Raw genomic sequence first — 17,956 nt, 5'->3', positions numbered from 1 at the left:
AATCCCAGACTACAGAGCAGAGCCATGATCCCAGACTACAGAGCAGAGCAGAGCCATGATCCCAGACTACAGAGCAGAGCCATGATCCCAGACTATAGGGCAGAGCCATGATCCCAGACTACAGAGCAGAGCCATGATCCCAGACTACAGAGCAGAGCCATGATCCCAGACTACAGGGCAGAGCCATGATCCCAGACTACAGGGCAGAGCCATGATCCCAGACTACAGAGCAGAGCCATGATCCCAGACTACAGAGCAGAGCCATGATCCCAGACTACAGGGCAGAGCCATGATCCCAGACTACAGGGCAGAGCCATGATCCCAGACTACAGGGCAGAGCCATGATCCCAGACTACAGGGCAGAGCCATGATCCCAGACTACAGGGCAGAGCCATGATCCCAGACTACAGGGCAGAGCCATGATCCCAGACTACAGAGCAGAGCCATGATCCCAGACTACAGAGCAGAGCCATGACCCCAGACTACAGGGCAGAGCCATGATCCCAGACTACAGAGCAGAGCAGAGCCATGATCCCAGACTACAGAGCAGAGCAGAGCCATGATCCCAGACTACAGAGCAGAGCCATGATCCCAGACTACAGAGCAGAGCCATGATCCCAGACTACAGGGCAGAGCCATGATCCCAGACTACAGAGCAGAGCCATGATCCCAGACTACAGGGCAGAGCCATAATCCCAGACTACAGGGCAGAGCCATGATCCCAGACTACAGAGCAGAGCAGAGCCATGATCCCAGACTACAGAGCAGAGCCATGATCCCAGACTACAGAGCAGAGCCATGATCCCAGACTATAGGGCAGAGCCATGATCCCAGACTACAGAGCAGAGCCATGATCCCAGACTATAGGGCAGTGGGGAAATCACACCGCAGGTCACAGCAATCATTTTCAGGGGCACACTACCAGTATCTGTATTGCTGGGTTTGGGACAATTTCCCCTTTTACCCTTCCCTGAATTATGGGAACTGTTTGCTATAAGACTTAGTCCCAGTTCCTATCCTATAGGAGGCTCCCCTTTGTACCCATCCTATAGGAGGCTCCCCTTTGTACCCATCCTATAAATTGCTCCCCTTTGTTCCCATCCTATAGGCGGCTCCCCTTTGTACTCATCTATAGGTGGCTCCCCTTTGTACCCATCCTATAGGCGGCTCCCCTTTGTTCCCATCCTATAGGTGGCTCCCCTTTGTACCTATCCTATAAATTGCTCTCCTTTGTACCCATCCTATAGGCGGCTCCCCTTTGTACCCATCCTATAGGCGGCTCCCCTTTGTACCCATCCTATAAATTGCTCCCCTTTGTACCCATCCTATAGGTGGCTCCCCTTTGTACTCATCCTATAGGCGGCTCCCCTTTGTACCCATCCTATAGGCGGCTCCCCTTTGTACCCATCTTATAGGCGGCTCCCCTTTGTACCCATCCTATAGGCGGCTCCCCTTTGTACCCATCCTATAGGCGGCTCCCCTTTGTACCCATCCTATGAATTGCTCCCCTTTGTACCCATCCTATAGGCGGCTCCCCTTTGTTCCCATCCTATAGGCGGCTCCCCTTTGTTCCCATCCTATAGGCGGCTCCCCTTTGTACCCATCCTATAGGCGGCTCCCCTTTGTACCCATCCTATAGGAGGCTCCCCTTTGTACCCATCCTATAGGCGGCTCCCCTTTGTATCCATCCTATAGGCGGCTCCCCTTTGTACCCATCCTATAGGAGGCTCCCCTTTGTACCCATCCTATAGGAGGCTCCCCTTTGTTCCCATCCTATAGGTGGCTCCCCTTTGTACCCATCCTATAAATTGCTCTCCTTTGTACCCATCCTATAGGCGGCTCCCCTTTGTACCCATCCTATAGGCGGCTCCCCTTTGTTCCCATCCTATAGGTGGCTCCCCTTTGTACCCATCCTATAAATTGCTCTCCTTTGTACCCATCCTATAGGCGGCTCCCCTTTGTACCCATCCTATAGGCGGCTCCCCTTTGTACCCATCCTATAGGCGGCTCCCCTTTGTACCCATCCTATAGATTGCTCCCCTTTGTTCCCATCCTATAGGTGGCTCCCCTTTGTACCCATCCTATAAATTGCTCCCCTTTGTACCCATCCTATAGGAGGCTCCCCTTTGTACCCATCCTATAGGAGGCTCCCCTTTGTTCCCATCCTATAGGTGGCTCCCCTTTGTACCCATCCTATAAATTGCTCCCCTTTGTACCCATCCTATAAATTGCTCCCCTTTGTTCCCATCCTATAGGCGGCTCCCCTTTGTTCCCATCCTATAGGCGGCTCCCCTTTGTACCCATCCTATAGGCGGCTCCCCTTTGTACTCATCTATAGGCGGCTCCCCTTTGTATCCATCCTATAGGAGGCTCCCCTTTGTACCCATCCTATAGGAGGCTCCCCTTTGTACCCATCCTATAGGGGGCTCCCCTTTGTATCCATCCTATAGGCGGCTCCCCTTTGTACCCATCCTATAGGAGGCTCCCCTTTGTACCCATCCTATAGGCGGCTCCCCTTTGTATCCATCCTATAGGCGGCTCCCCTTTGTTCCCATCCTATAGGTGGCTCCCCTTTGTACCCATCCTATAGGCGGCTCCCCTTTGTACCCATCCTATAGGCGGCTCCCCTTTGTACCCATCCTATAGATTGCTCCCCTTTGTTCCCATCCTATAGGTGGCTCCCCTTTGTACCCATCCTATAAATTGCTCCCCTTTGTACTCATCCTATAGGTGGCTCCCCTTTGTACTCATCCTATAGGCGGCTCCCCTTTGTATCCATCCTATAGGCGGCTCCCCTTTGTACCCATCCTATAGGTGGCTCTCCTTTGTACCCATCCTATAGATTGCTCCCCAGTGTACCCATCCTATAGATTGCTCCCCTTTGTACCCATCCTATAGATTGCTCCCCTTTGTACCCATCCTATAGGCGGCTCCCCTTTGTGCCCATCCTATAGGCGGCTCCCCTTTGTACCCATCCTATAGATTGCTCCCCTTTGTACTCATCCTATAGATTGCTCCCCTTTGTACTAGAGCTGCACGATTCTGGCCAAAATGAGAATCACGATTTTTTAGCTTGGAATAAAGATCACGATTCTCTCACGATTCTCTGTGTAACAAAAAAAATTGGGATAACTGTACTGTTACGTTTTTTTTTTTTTTTTTATTCATTAAAGTCTATTAATTGCGTTTGAAAGACTGCTGCGCAAATACAGTGTGACATAAAATATTACAACAATCGCCATTTTATTCTCTAGGGTCTCTGCTAAAAAAAATATATAAAATGTTTGGGGGTTCTAAGTACTTTTCTAGCAAAAAAAAATGATTTTAACTTGCAAACAACAAATGTCAGAAAAAGATCCAGTCTTTAAGAGGTTAAATTTCCTTTCTCCATGGCAGAGGGAAGGAAAAGATACAATGTAATCATTTTTGTTTATAGTTACTGGGAGACTTTGCTGATAGCGTTTGCCAGGAGGCTTTTTTTTTTTTTTTTTTCCACAGCTGTTCTCTGCTATGCAGCTATGCAAAGAATCGAGCATATTTCAGGGTTAGATCGTCAGGAGGGGTGAATCGAGATCGCGATTTTCATACGATTAATCGTGCAGCTCTACTTTGTACCCATCCTATAGGCGGCTCCCCTTTGTACCCATCCTATAGGAGGTTCCCTGTTGTACCCATCCTATAGGAAGCTCCCCTTTGTACCCATCGTATAAGCAACTCCCCTTTGTACCTATCCTATAGGAGGCTCCCCTTTGTACCCATCCTATAGGCGGCTCCCCTTTGTACCTATCCTATAGGAGGCTCCCCTTTGTACCTATCCTATAGGAGGCTCCCCTTTGTACCCATCCTATAGGTGGCTCCCCTTTGTACCCATCCTATAGGCGGCTCCCCTTTGTACCCATCCTATAGGTGGCTCCCCTTTCTACCCATCCTATAGGAGGCTCCCCTTTGTACCCATCCTATAGACGGCTCCCCTTTGTACCCATCCTATTGGAGGCTCCCCTTTGTACCCATCCTATAGGAGGCTCCCCTTTGTACCCATCCTATAGGGGGCTCCCCTTTGTACCCATCCTATAGGCGGCTCCCCTTTGTACCCATCCTATAGGAGGCTCCCCTTTGTACTCATCCTATAGGTGGCTCCCCTTTGTACCCATCCTATAGGCGGCTCCCCTTTGTACCCATCCTATAGGCGGCTCCCCTTTGTATCCATCCTATAGGGGGCTCCCCTTTGTACCTATCCTATAGGAAGCTCCCCTTTGTACCCATCCTATAGGTGGCTCCCCTTTGTACCTATCCTATAGGAGGCTCCCCTTTGTACCCATCCTATAGGCGGCTCCCCTTTGTATCCATCCTATAGGAGGCTCCCCTTTGTACCCATCCTATAGGTGGCTCCCCTTTGTACCCATCCTATAGGCGGCTCCCCTTTGTATCCATCCTATAGGGGGCTCCCCTTTGTACTCATCTATAGACGGCTCCCCTTTGTACCCATCCTATTGGAGGCTCCCCTTTGTACCCATCCTATAGGAGGCTCCCCTTTGTACCCATCCTATAGGGGGCTCCCCTTTGTACCCATCCTATAGGCGGCTCCCCTTTGTACCCATCCTATAGGAGGCTCCCCTTTGTACTCATCCTATAGGTGGCTCCCCTTTGTACCCATCCTATAGGCGGCTCCCCTTTGTACCCATCCTATAGGCGGCTTCCCTTTGTGCCCATCCTATAGTCGGCTCCCCTTTGTATTCATCCTATAGGAGGTTCCATGTTGTACCCATCCTATAGGAAGCTCCCCTTTGTACCCATCGTATAAGCAACTCCCCTTTGTACCCATCCTATAGGAGGCTCCCCTTTGTACCCATCCTATAGGCGGCTCCCCTTTGTATCCATCCTATAGGGGGCTCCCCTTTGTACCCATCCTATAGGAGGCTCCCCTTTGTACCCATCCTATAGGAGGCTCCCCTTTGTACCCATCCTATAGGTGGCTCCCCGTTGTATCCATTTTATAGGCGGCTCCCCCTTGTACCCATCCTATAGGGGACTCCTAGGTGTACCTATCTATAGGAGGTTCCTGGGTGTGCCCATCTATAGGGGTCTCCTGGGTGTACCCATCCTATAGAGGGGGCTCCAGGGTGTACCGATCTATAGGGGTATCCTGGGTGTACCGATCTATAGGGGTCTCCTGGGTGTACCCATCTGTAGGGGTATCCTGATTGTACCGATCTATAGGGGTCTCCTGGGTGTACCCATCCTATAGAGGGGGCTCCAGGGTGTACCCATCCTATAGAGGGGGCTCCTGGGTGTGCCCATCTATAGGGGTCTCCCGGGTGTACCCATCCTACATAGGGCTCCCAGGTGTAGAATTGATGCGTCATTCAGTGGCGGTTGCAGACGCGGAGAGCACAGAGTCTACTTGTCCCTAAGCTGCTATTTTCCACAACAGTAACCCCCTACCGCCGGCGAGCTCCAATCTCACGCTAATGAGGAGGCGCTAATTAGCTCCAATTATGGAGAATCCTCCTTCCCATTAATGAGTGGCTGGGGGAAAGTTCATCGCTCAACCACAAGAACAGCGAGAGATTAACGGCAGACTCAGCATCTCATAGACCATGGCCGGCCCCGACCGAGATCTGTATATTATCACAGAGCCGGCCTGGCTGGGGGGGGGGGATCCTGAGAAGCTGCTCTAATCAGCCCTCATTATCCCTATAGATAGAGCAGCGAGGGGTTATATCCCCGGCTTAAATAGGGATGATAGCGATATTAAACCCCCCTCCCCCACTCTATACAAAATGCTTTGGTTTCTGGTATACTTGAGGCCAATTTATGGTAATAGTTTTTCTGGGATGGACACATCAGACATGTTGGACAAATGTGACAAACATCCCCCCAGATGTGACAGTATTCAGCTTAATGCAGTAGTTTCCAATGATTGTCAGCTCCATCTAGTGGCCATAATCGAGTATTTCCTCTGAAATACCTCAGTCAGGAGAAATACCTCATAATGGCCACTTGATGGCGCTGAAGATCATAGGAAATGACTGTAGTAAGCAAAACATTTACAAAATTGGTTGAAAATTGCTTGTCGCCTTTCTCCAAAAATAAAGAGACCTCAATAAAGATAAAATTAGAACTGAAGACAAAACCTCTTTTTTATATTTTTGCATGGAGTACGGAAGGTATATAACCCCTGCCAGATTTTTCAATTGGGGAGATTTACCTTCACTTCCTGTCCCACGGCCAAAACAGGAAGTGATAGGAAATCCTTGCAAATTAAGGGAAACCCTTAATCTAAGGGATGTCTCTTTGCTGGATTGGGATGTCCATTTGAATATATGGGGATGTCTCTTTGCTGGATTAGGATGTCTCTTTGCTGGATTGGGATGTCCCTACGAATATATGGGGATGTCTCTTTGCTGGATTGGATTCATTTTCATATATTAAGTCAAAAGAGTGTTAAAATAAAAGTGGGTGCCCTGAAGGATTTTAGGGATGGCCAGTGGGTGGATTTGGTGGGATGGCAAGAGGGCGGGCCCTGGGAATGTTGGTTGTCAGGCCCGGAGGGGCCCAGGCCAAAGGCTGTGAAAGGGGCACCTAATAAAAGGGGGGTCCAACCCGCTATTAGCAAGGAGCACCTAATAAAAGGGGGGTCCAACCCACTACTAGCAAGGTGTACCTAATAAAGGGGGTCCAACCCGCTACTAGCAAGGTGCACCTAATAAAGGGGATCCAACCCGCTACTACTAGCAAGGTGCACCTAATAAAGGGGGTCCAACCCGCTACTAGCAAGGAGGACCTAATAAAGGGGGTCCAACCCGCTACTAGCAAGGCGCACCTAATAAAGGGGGTCCAACCCGCTACTAGCAAGGTGTACCTAATAAAGGGGGTCCAACCCGCTACTAGCAAGGCGCACCTAATAAAGGGGGTCCAACCCGCTACTAGCAAGGAGCACCTAATAAAAGGGGGGTCCAACCTGCTATTAGCAAGGAGCACCTAATAAAAGGGGAGTCCAACCGGCTACTAACAAGGTGTACCTAATAAAGGGGGTCCAACCCGCTACTAGCAAGGAGGACCTAATAAAGGGGGTCCAACCTGCTACTAACAAGGTGTACCTAATAAAGGGGGTCCAACCCGCTACTAACAAGGTGTACCTAATAAAGGGGGTTCAACCCGCTACTAGCAAGGTGCACCTAATAAAGGGGGTCCAACCCACTACTAGCAAGGAGGACCTAATAAAGGGGGTCCAACCCTCTACTAGCAAGGTGCACCTAATAAAGGGGGTCCAACCCGCTACTAGCAAGGTGCACCTAATAAAGGGGGTCCAACCCGCTACTAGCAAGGTGCACCTAATAAAGGGGGTCCAACCCGTACTAGCAAGGTGCACCTAATAAAGGGGGTCCAACCCACTACTAGCAAGGTGCACCTAATAAAGGGGGTCCAACCCGCTACTAGCAAGGAGGACCTAATAAAGGGGGTCCAACCCACTACTAGCAAGGAGGACCTAATAAAGGGGGTCCAACCCGCTACTAGCAAGGAGGACCTAATAAAGGGGGTCCAACCCGCTACTAGCAAGGTGCACCTAATAAAGGGGGTCCAACCCGCTACTAGCAAGGTGCACCTAATAAAGGGGGTCCAACCCGCTACTAGCAAGGTGCACCTAATAAAGGGGGTCCAACCCGCTACTAGCAAGGTGCACCTAATAAAGGGGGTCCAACCCGCTAGTAGCAAGGAGGACCTAATAAAGGGGGTCCAACCCACTACTAGCAAGGTGCACCTAATAAAGTGGGTCCAACCCGCTACTAGCAAGGAGGACCTAATAAAGGGGGTCCAACCCGCTACTAGCAAGGAGGACCTAATAAAGGGGGTCCAACCCGCTACTAGCAAGGTGCACCTAATAAAGGGGGACCAACCCGTACTAGCAAGGAAGACCTAATAAAGGGGGTCCAACCCGCTGCTAGCAAGGAGGACCTAATAAAGGGGGTCCAACCCGCTACTAGCAAGGAGGACCTAATAAAGGGGGTCCAACCCGCTGCTAGCAAGGAGGACCTAATAAAGGGGGTCCAACCCGCTACTAGCAAGGAGGACCTAATAAAGGGGGACCAACCTGCTACTGGCAAGGTGCACCTAATAAAGGGGGTCCAACCCGCTACTAACAAGGTGTACCTAATAAAGGGGGTTCAACCCGCTACTAGCAAGGTGTACCTAATAAAGGGGGTCCAACCCGCTACTAGCAAGGAGGACCTAATAAAGGGGGTCCAACCCACTACTAGCAAGGAGGACCTAATAAAGGGGGTCCAACCCTCTACTAGCAAGGTGCACCTAATAAAGGGGGTCCAACCCACTACTAGCAAGGTGCACCTAATAAAGGGGGTCCAACCCGTACTAGCAAGGTGCACCTAATAAAGGGGGTCCAACCCACTACTAGCAAGGTGCACCTAATAAAGGGGGTCCAACCCGCTACTAGCAAGGAGGACCTAATAAAGGGGGTCCAACCCGCTACTAGCAAGGTGCACCTAATAAAGGGGGTCCAACCCGCTACTAGCAAGGTGCACCTAATAAAGGGGGTCCAACCCGCTACTAGCAAGGTGCACCTAATAAAGGGGGTCCAACCCGTACTAGCAAGGTGCACCTAATAAAGGGGGTCCAACCCGCTACTAGCAAGGTGCACCTAATAAAGGGGGTCCAACCCGCTACTAGCAAGGAGGACCTAATAAAGGGGGTCCAACCCACTACTAGCAAGGTGCACCTAATAAAGTGGGTCCAACCCGCTACTAGCAAGGAGGACCTAATAAAGGGGGTCCAACCCGCTACTAGCAAGGAGGACCTAATAAAGGGGGTCCAACCCGCTAATAGCAAGGAAGACCTAATAAAGGGGGTCCAACCCGCTACTAGCAAGGTGCACCTAATAAAGGGGGACCAACCCGTACTAGCAAGGTGCACCTAATAAAGGGGGTCCAACCCGCTAATAGCAAGGAAGACCTAATAAAGGGGGTCCAACCCGCTGCTAGCAAGGTGGACCTAATAAAGGGGGTCCAACCCACTACTAGCAAGGTGCACCTAATAAAGGGGGTCCAACCCGCTACTAGCAAGGAGGACCTAATAAAGGGGGGTCCAACCCGCTACTAGCAAGGTGCACCTAATAAAGGGGGTCCAACCCGCTACTAGCAAGGAGGACCTAATAAAGGGGGTCCAACCCACTACTAGCAAGGTGGACCTAATAAAGGAGGACCAACCTGCTACTAGCAAGGTGCACCTAATAAAGGGGGTCCAACCCGCTAATAGCAAGGAAGACCTAATAAAGGGGGTCCAACCCGCTACTAGCAAGGAGCACCTAATAAAGGGGGTCCAACCCGCTAATAGCAAGGAAGACCTAATAAAGGGGGTCCAACCCGCTACTAGCAAGGTGCACCTAATAAAGGGGGACCAACCCGTACTAGCAAGGTGCACCTAATAAAGGGGGTCCAACCCGCTAATAGCAAGGAAGACCTAATAAAGGGGGTCCAACCCGCTGCTAGCAAGGTGCACCTAATAAAGGGGGACCAACCCGTACTAGCAAGGTGCACCTAATAAAGGGGGTCCAACCCGCTAATAGCAAGGAAGACCTAATAAAGGGGGTCCAACCCGCTGCTAGCAAGGTGGACCTAATAAAGGGGGACCAACCTGCTACTGGCAAGGTGCACCTAATAAAGGGGGTCCAACCCGTACTAGCAAGGTGCACCTAATAAAGGGGGTCCAATCCGCTAATAGCAAGGAAGACCTAATAAAGGGGGTCCAACCCGCTACTAGCAAGGTGCACCTAATAAAGGGGGTCCAACCCCTACTAGCAAGGTGCACCTAATAAAGGGGGTCCAACCCCTACTAGCAAGGTGCACTTAATAAAGTGCCCGGTGAGTGTATTTTTAAAAAATAAGGTAAGTATAATTAGTATTTTCTCATACGGCCAGCAGAGGGAGCGCTCACCTCTGTTTCTCATGTTTACTAAACAATAAAACCTGTTTACAGAGATCAATAGCTCAAGGTACCCTTAGAGCCGGTTCACATACAGGCGACCCGACTTGCCGGGGCGTCCTGTGAAGTCGCGGTGCACAGCACGCACTGCGACCTCAGAGAGACATGCACGGACTTCATATCATTGAAGTCAATGCAGGTCGCTCCAGGTTGCCCCAAAGTAGTACAGGACCCTTTATCCTATTAGAACGGGTCCTGTGCTAATCTATGGCAGGCGACCTACGGCGATTTGTCAAGTTGCCCCAGTGTGAACCGGCTCTTAGTGAAAGCGTTACCACAGAGTCTCCGCCCCCTCCCAGATGGGACGGCCCTGTATGAGGCTCCGGTCAGAGACAGAGAGGATGAAGGAAAGCCGCTTCTGCCGATAATTTGTTACAGCAAAACAAAGGAATAAAATTGCCCCCAAAGTGGAAGTGTGTGAATGATGAGGATAGTGAGAGGGGAGCGAGGAGCGACACACAATCATGGCGCTCCATGAAGGCTCGATGTCATGATTTAGGAGCAGGATGTCACACTCAGGAAGCTTTCACAAGTCTCTGAGTGCGGCAATCTCCGGATACACAGACAGTTCTCCTTTCATGTTCCTCGCTGTGACAAACCTTCACCCATTCCTAGAAATCTATTTCCTATAAATTGGAGAGCAGATTACACCATACATGATCCCCCGGAACAGATCCCCCCCCCCCTCAGATCACACCATACATGATCCCCCGGAACAGATCTCCCCCCTCAGATTACACCATACATGATCCCCCGGAACAGATCCCCCCCCCTCAGATTACACCATACATGATCCCCCGGAACAGATCCCCCCCCCCTCAGATCACACCATACATGATCCCCCGGAACAGATCCCCCCCCCTCAGATCACACCATACATGATCCCCCGGAACAGATCCCCCCCCCTCAGATTACACCATACATGATCCCCCGGAACATACCCCCCCCCCCCCCACTGGGCCACAATCTAAGTTATTAATACATGGATCCATCAGGATATGTATAGAATGGAGCGATGTTCTGCAGATCACCATAGAGACCAGAAAAGGAATATTCTGCAGAATATATCATCATGGACCTGTCAGGAGGGGAGGGAGCGATGTTCTGCAGATCTGTAGAAAGGTCAGAGTTGGGATAATTTGCAGAATATATCAATATGGATCTGTCAGGGAGGGGGGGAGCGATGTTCTGCAGATCCTTGATAAATTAGTTAGCAGTCTATCAGCCAAATGAAGGTCTCTGATTGGTGGACTCTGCAGAGGTGATTGCATAGAGAAGTTGTACTGTCAGTGTCCCCCTCTGCACCCATCTCTCTGCCATGGAAGAGTTGGAGGAGTATGTCACTGTGTTGGTGTCAGTAAATCGGTATGTTGGTGTCAGTAAATCGGTATGTTGGTGTCAGTAAATCAGTGTGTCCGTGTGCCACTAATTTGGTATGTCGGTGTCAGTGTGTCAGTAAATCGGTGTGTCAGTAAATCAGTGTATCGGTGTGTCAGTAAATCATTGTATCGGTGTGTCAGTAAATCATTGTATCGGTGTGTCAGTAAATCAGTGTATCGGTGTGTCAGTAAATCATTGTATCGGTGTGTCAGTAAATCATTGTATCGGTGTGTCAGTAAATCAGTGTATCGGTGTGTCAGTAAATCAGTGTGTCAGTAAATCAGTGTATCGGTGTGTCAGTAAATCAGTGTATCGGTGTGTCAGTAAATCAGTGTGTCAGTAAATCAGTGTATCGGTGTGTCAGTAAATCAGTGTATCGGTGTGTCAGTAAATCAGTGTGTCAGTAAATCAGTGTATCGGTGTGTCAGTAAATCAGTGTATCGGTGTGTCAGTAAATCAGTGTGTCAGTAAATCAGTGTATCGGTGTGTCAGTAAATCACTGTGTCAGTAAATCAGTGTATCGGTGTGTCAGTAAATCAGTGTGTCAGTAAATCAGTGTATCGGTGTGTCAGTAAATCAGTGTATCAGTGTGGGTTGTGCAGCCCCTAGAAGGGTGAGAGTCTCTCCGGTAATCCGTGACAGAGGGATAATCTGGGGCTCTGCTGACCCAATCACCAGTCAGGCGTCCCCCTCCCCCCCCCCATCCTGTCCCCGGTTGCCCACCCTGCACTGATGAGCTGGGAGCGGGTGGCCGCAGTCTACATACCCTCCATAAGCCCCAAATGTGAAACTCCTCTTCCTGTGGTTCATGGTGAGACTCTGTGCCAGTCTGGAGGGTGACAGCCGGACGGGTCTATCCCTCCCCTCCTCCTCCTCCCCCCCACCCCTCCGTTCCTCTTCCTCCTCACTAACACTCTGTTTGTTTCACTAAGTACATGAGAGTATAAAGAGTCCCTGTCACCCCATCAATGCACCGCCTGTCACCCCATCAATATACCCGCCTGTCACCCCATCAATGCACCGCCTGTCACCCCATCAATATACCCGCCTGTCACCCCATCAATGCACCCGCCTGTCACCCCATCAATACACCCGCCTGTCACCCCATCAATGCACCCGCCTGTCACCCCATCAATACACCCGCCTGTCACCCCATCAATGCACCCGCCTGTCACCCCATCAATGCACCGCCTGTCACCCCATCAATATACCCGCCTGTCACCCCATCAATGCACCCGCCTGTCACCCCATCAATACACCCGCCTGTCACCCCATCAATGCACCCGCCTGTCACCCCATCAATACACCCGCCTGTCACCCCATCAATGCACCCGCCTGTCACCCCATCAATACACCCGCCTGTCACCCCATCAATACAGCCGCCTGTCACCCCATCAATACACCCGCCTGTCACCCCATCAATACAGCCGCCTGTCACCCCACCAATACACCCGCCTGTCACCCCATCAATGCACCCACCTGTCACCCCACCAATACACCCGCCTGTCACCCCATCAATGCACCCGCCTGTCACCCCATCAATACACCCGCCTGTCACCCCATCAATGCACCCGCCTGTCACCCCATCAATGCACCCGCCTGTCACCCCATCAATACACCCGCCTGTCACCCCATCAATGCACCCGCCTGTCACCCCATCAATGCACCCGCCTGTCACCCCATCAATACAGCCGCCTGTCACCCCATCAATACAGCCGCCTGTCTCCCCACCAATACACCCGCCTGTCACCCATCAAATCACCCGCCTGTCACCCCACCAATACACCCGCCTGTCACCCCATCAATACAGCTGCCTGTCACCCCATCAATACAGCCGCCTGTCACCCCACCAATACACCCGCCTGTCACCCATCAATGCACCCGCCTGTCACCCCATCAATACACCAGCCTGTCACCCCATCAATACAGCCGCCTGTCATCCCACCAATACACCCGCCTGTCACCCCATCAATACACCCGCCTGTCACCCATCAATGCACCCGCCTGTCACCCCATCAATACAGCCGCCTGTCACCCCACCAATACACCCGCCTGTCACCCATCAATGCACCCGCCTGTCACCCCATCAATACAGCCGCCTGTCACCCCACCAATACACCCGCCTGTCACCCCATCAATGCACCCGCCTGTCACCCCCATCAATACAGCCGCCTGTCACCCCATCAATACACCCGCCTGTCACCCCATCAATGTCCGTATTCACTGCACTCACCAACCCACCCAGAGCAACATTGTATCACCGACCGCCTCATCCTAACCCACAATGATTGTGTGCCCCAGACTGAGAATAATAACAGAAATAACAATAATGAAGAGAATATTCAGAATGATGATGGTGCTAATGATAAAAATAATGAGGATAATAACAATGATGATGATAAATAATAATAAAAAAATTACAATGATAATAATAATAACGGTAATAATAATAATAATAATGGTGGTGATGATAATATTAATTACGATGATGATAAGAACAATGACAATAATTACGATGATAATTATATTATTAATAACAAAAATAATGAGAATAATAAAAATAGTAATGTTAATAATGATAATAATGATGATAATATTAAAAATAATGACTGAATAATGACAATGATAAAAATAACAGTAATATTATTATTAATAATAATAATAACGATGCTGATAAGAACAATGATAATTATGATAACAATGATGATAATAATAATAATAACAAAAATAATGAGAATAAATAAAAATGATGATGATAAATAATAATAAAAAAATAAAAATAATAATAATAACATTAATAATAATAATAATGACTGAATAATGACAAGGATAATATTAATAACGGAAATAATAATAATAATGATGATGATAATTATATTGTTAATAACAAAATAATGAGAATATTAATAATAGTAATGATACAAATGATGATGCTAATAATAATAATGATGATAATGATAACGAATAATAATAATAATAATAACAATAGTAATAGTAATGATAATATTAACAATGATGATAATAATAATGGTTTTAAGAATAATAATAACAACAGTAATATATAAATCCTGTATTATAATAATAATAATAGTGTGTTTTATTATCGAGGGGGGGGGGGGGTATTTAGTGAATTTAGACACAAATGTTGCCCTATAGACACAATAACATAATTTTCCTGGGAAAAGTCACATGATTTTGTTGATAAACAAAGTTGTTAAAAATAAATAAATAATAATACACAGAAGGTAAGAATCCCTGCAATGTACAGAGATCACCCAGGAGGGGGAGGGGTTTATTTCTCAACATAAGTGGGGTTCCTCCAGTGCAAGGACAAGGCTATCTAGAGCCCAGGGGGGCTAACATTCGAACCCCCCCCCCCCCCCAATATGTGATCATAAAATCCCCCACAAAAACACTGAGCACTTATCTACATGTTTACCCCCTGAACATAAATCCCCCCCCTCCTCCCAGTACAAATCCACCCCTCGCTAAAATCCCCCTCTTGGCACAAATCCTTGCCCCCCCCCCCCAAAATCCTCCAAGGCTCAAATGCCCTCCCCCCTAAAGAAAAACTCACCCCCTCCTAACACATATCCTCTACCCCTAAAATTTCCCCTCCTAGTGCACATCTTCTCCCCCACCCACTTCAAAATCCCCCCCCTCCCAACACTAAAATCCCCACTCCTAGCACAAATCCCCCCCACCAACACAATTCCTCCTAAATCACAACTCTTAGCACTCCCCCCTCCCCCAAATTTCCCCTTCTAGAACTATACTTACCCCTTGCCGTCCCCCAAATTGTCCCTTCCAACACAAATCCAATCACCAATCTCTTTGTGGTGCCCCCGAGGGTGATACCACAGTGCCCAGGGCAGCGGCCCCTCCTACCTCCCCTTGTCCCGGCCCTGGGTTCCTCTTTAACATTACATGCCAACTAGTCAGGGTGGTACACATGCCACGCCCCTGATTATTTCGATTTGTGGCTGCAGCAAATAATATGCCCCATGTGACATTAGGTGGGCAGTGCCACTCATTCAGGAGGAGGGGCAATCCATGAAGTTGCGGGGCGGTGCTATAGGTTTTTCAAGGGTTAAAATATGCATCCAGAGGGCAACATACCCCTTCCCAGCTGCCCCATCAACTGTCCTCTGAAAAGTATTCCACTGCCTATCGCTTTTCAGAGGGGCGGCAATGGCAGCCGCTAGTGTAAACAAGCATTAAAACAACTTTGATAACCCTCGGGACTATTCACAGCCAATAGGATCCCTAAAAACCACACAAAGGCTGCTGTAATCCCCTCCCCTATCCACTTCATTTATCTGAGATGGCGAAACAAGGTTTTTGCAGAAATTTCAGCAAACCGAAAACTCGTAATCTGGCTTCTCCCCCATTTACACAATATAAAATCATTACGCGTTTCGCCCTGCACGCAGGGTGACGCAGTAACTGTGCAGGGACCCTATATAGTCAAGGCGGTGGGGTCACATGATCTCTTGGGGGGGGGGGGGATGGGGCCGTTGAGCCCCCTCAGTGATAGATTTTCTCATTTGTCTGGTGATAGTCCTCATTGGTTGATCGATTGCATATTATAGCGAATAAAGCCTTCATTTCATCTCCGGCTGCGTTCGCCTGGGAAGCGCACTGACCGCGCTTCGCTCCTCTTCTTCCTCGTCTCTATTTATCTGGTGATAATGGATTTCCAGGCTCTCTTATCAATGTAAATATTTCATACCGTTTAAGTGTGTTTACCGATCAATTCATGCTTGACTCGCGCCACGTGCCGCAGACAGGCTTTAACCCTTTCCTCTCCGAGCTGGCCGATAACCTGTGCCTATCTGAGGATAAGGAGTCCCTAGATGGCACCACTCCCAGGCTTTACCCTTTCCTTTCCAAGCTGGCCGATAACCTGTGCCTATCCAGGGATAAGGAGTCCCTATATGGCACCACTCAAAGGCTTTATTCCTTTCCTCTCCAAGCTGGCCGATAACCGGCGCCTATCCGGGGATAAGGAGTTCCTAGATGGCACCACTCACAGGCTTTACCCTTTCCTTTCCAAGCTGGCCAATAACCGGCGCCTATCCGGGGATAAGGAGTTCCTAGATGGCACCACACAGACTTTACCCTTTCCTTTCCAAGCTGGCCGATAACCTGCGCCTATCCGAGGATAAGGAGTTCCTAGATGGCACCACACACAGACTTTACCCTTTTCTTTCCAAGCTGGCCGATAACCTGCGCCTATCCAGGGATAAGGAGTCCCTATATGGCACCACTCAAAGGCTTTAACCCTTTCCTCTCCAAGCTGGCCGATAACCGGTGCCTATCCGGGGATAAGGACTCCCTAGATGGCACCACACACAGACTTTACCCTTTCCTTTCCAAGCTGGCCGATAACCTGCACCTATCCAGGGATAAGGAGTCTCTAGATGGCACCACACAGGCTTTACCCTTTCCTCTCCAAGCTGGCCGATAACCTGCGCCTATCCGAGGATAAGGAGTCTCTAGATGGCACCACTCCCAGGCTTTACCCTTTCCTTTCCAAGCTGGCCGATAATCTGTGCCTATCCGAGGATAAGGAGTCCCTAGATGGCACCATTTCCAGGCTTTACCCTTTCCTTTCCAAGCTGGCCGATAACCTGCACCTATCCGAGGATAAGGACTCCCTAGATGGCACCACACACAGGCTTTACAATTTCCTTTCCAAGCTGGCCAACAATCTGCGCCTATCCCGGGATAAGGAGTCCTTAGATTGCACCACACACAGGCTTTAACCCTTTCCTTTACAAGCTGGCCGATAATCTGTGCCTATCCAGGGATAAGGAGTCCCTAGATGGCACCACTCACAGGCTTTACCCTTTCCTTTCCAAGCTGGCCGATAATCTGTGCCTATCCGGGGATAAGGAGTCCCTAGATTGCACCACACACAGGCTTTAACCCTTTCCTCTCCAAGCTGGCCGATAACCGACGCCTACCTGGGTAAAAGGAGTCTCTAGATGGCACCACACACAGGCTTTAACCCTTTCCTTTCCAAGCTGGCCGATAACCTGTGCCTATCCGGGGATAAGGAGTCCCTAGAGGGCACCACTCACAGGCTTTACCCTTTCCACTCCAAACTGGCCGATAATCTGTTCCTATCCGGGGATAAGGAGTCCCTAGATGGCACACTCACAGGCTTTACCCTTTCCACTCCAAACTGGCCGATAATCTGTTCCTATCCGGGGGATAAGGAGTCCCTAGATGGCACACTCACAGGCTTTACCCTTTCCTCTCCAAGCTGGCCAATAATCTGTGCCTATCTGGGGATAAGGAGTCCCTAGATTGCACCACACACAGGCTTTACCCTTTCCTCTCCAAGCTGGCCAGTAACCTGCACCTATCCAGGGATAAGGAGTCCCTAGATGGCATCACACACAGCCTTTACCCTTTCCTTTCCAAGCTGGCCGATAATCTGTGCCTATCCCGGGGTAAGGGGCCCACAGATGGTGCCGCATTTACATTTTTGGTTGTAACATGAGAAAATGTGGGAAATTTCAGGGGATGTGAATACTTTTTCATGGCTCTGTAGATTTGCATTTCCTTGTAT

At 49.6% G+C, this 17,956-nt stretch overlaps 1 protein-coding gene across 3 annotated transcripts in view; it reads right to left on the bottom strand.

Moving 5' to 3' along the window:
• The window catches only part of RAP1GAP (RAP1 GTPase activating protein), a 158,504-nt gene extending 146,271 nt beyond the window's left edge, over positions 1–12,233 (bottom strand). For all 3 annotated transcript variants that reach the window (XM_082273666.1, XM_082273665.1, XM_082273667.1), the window contains exon 1: positions 12,143–12,233. In XM_082273666.1, the coding sequence (XP_082129792.1) occupies positions 12,143–12,186 (44 nt within the window). In that variant the 5' untranslated portion in view covers positions 12,187–12,233. The remainder of the gene's footprint in view (positions 1–12,142) is intronic.
• Positions 12,234–17,956: the final 5,723 nt, after the last annotated feature.

Source organism: Pelophylax lessonae (genome assembly GCF_965119305.1).
Source record: "Pelophylax lessonae genome assembly, chromosome: 12".
Taxonomy (NCBI): Eukaryota; Metazoa; Chordata; class Amphibia; order Anura; family Ranidae; genus Pelophylax; species Pelophylax lessonae.
The sequence above is the reverse complement of the archived record's forward strand: the minus strand, read 5'-3'. Positions and strand labels throughout refer to the sequence as shown.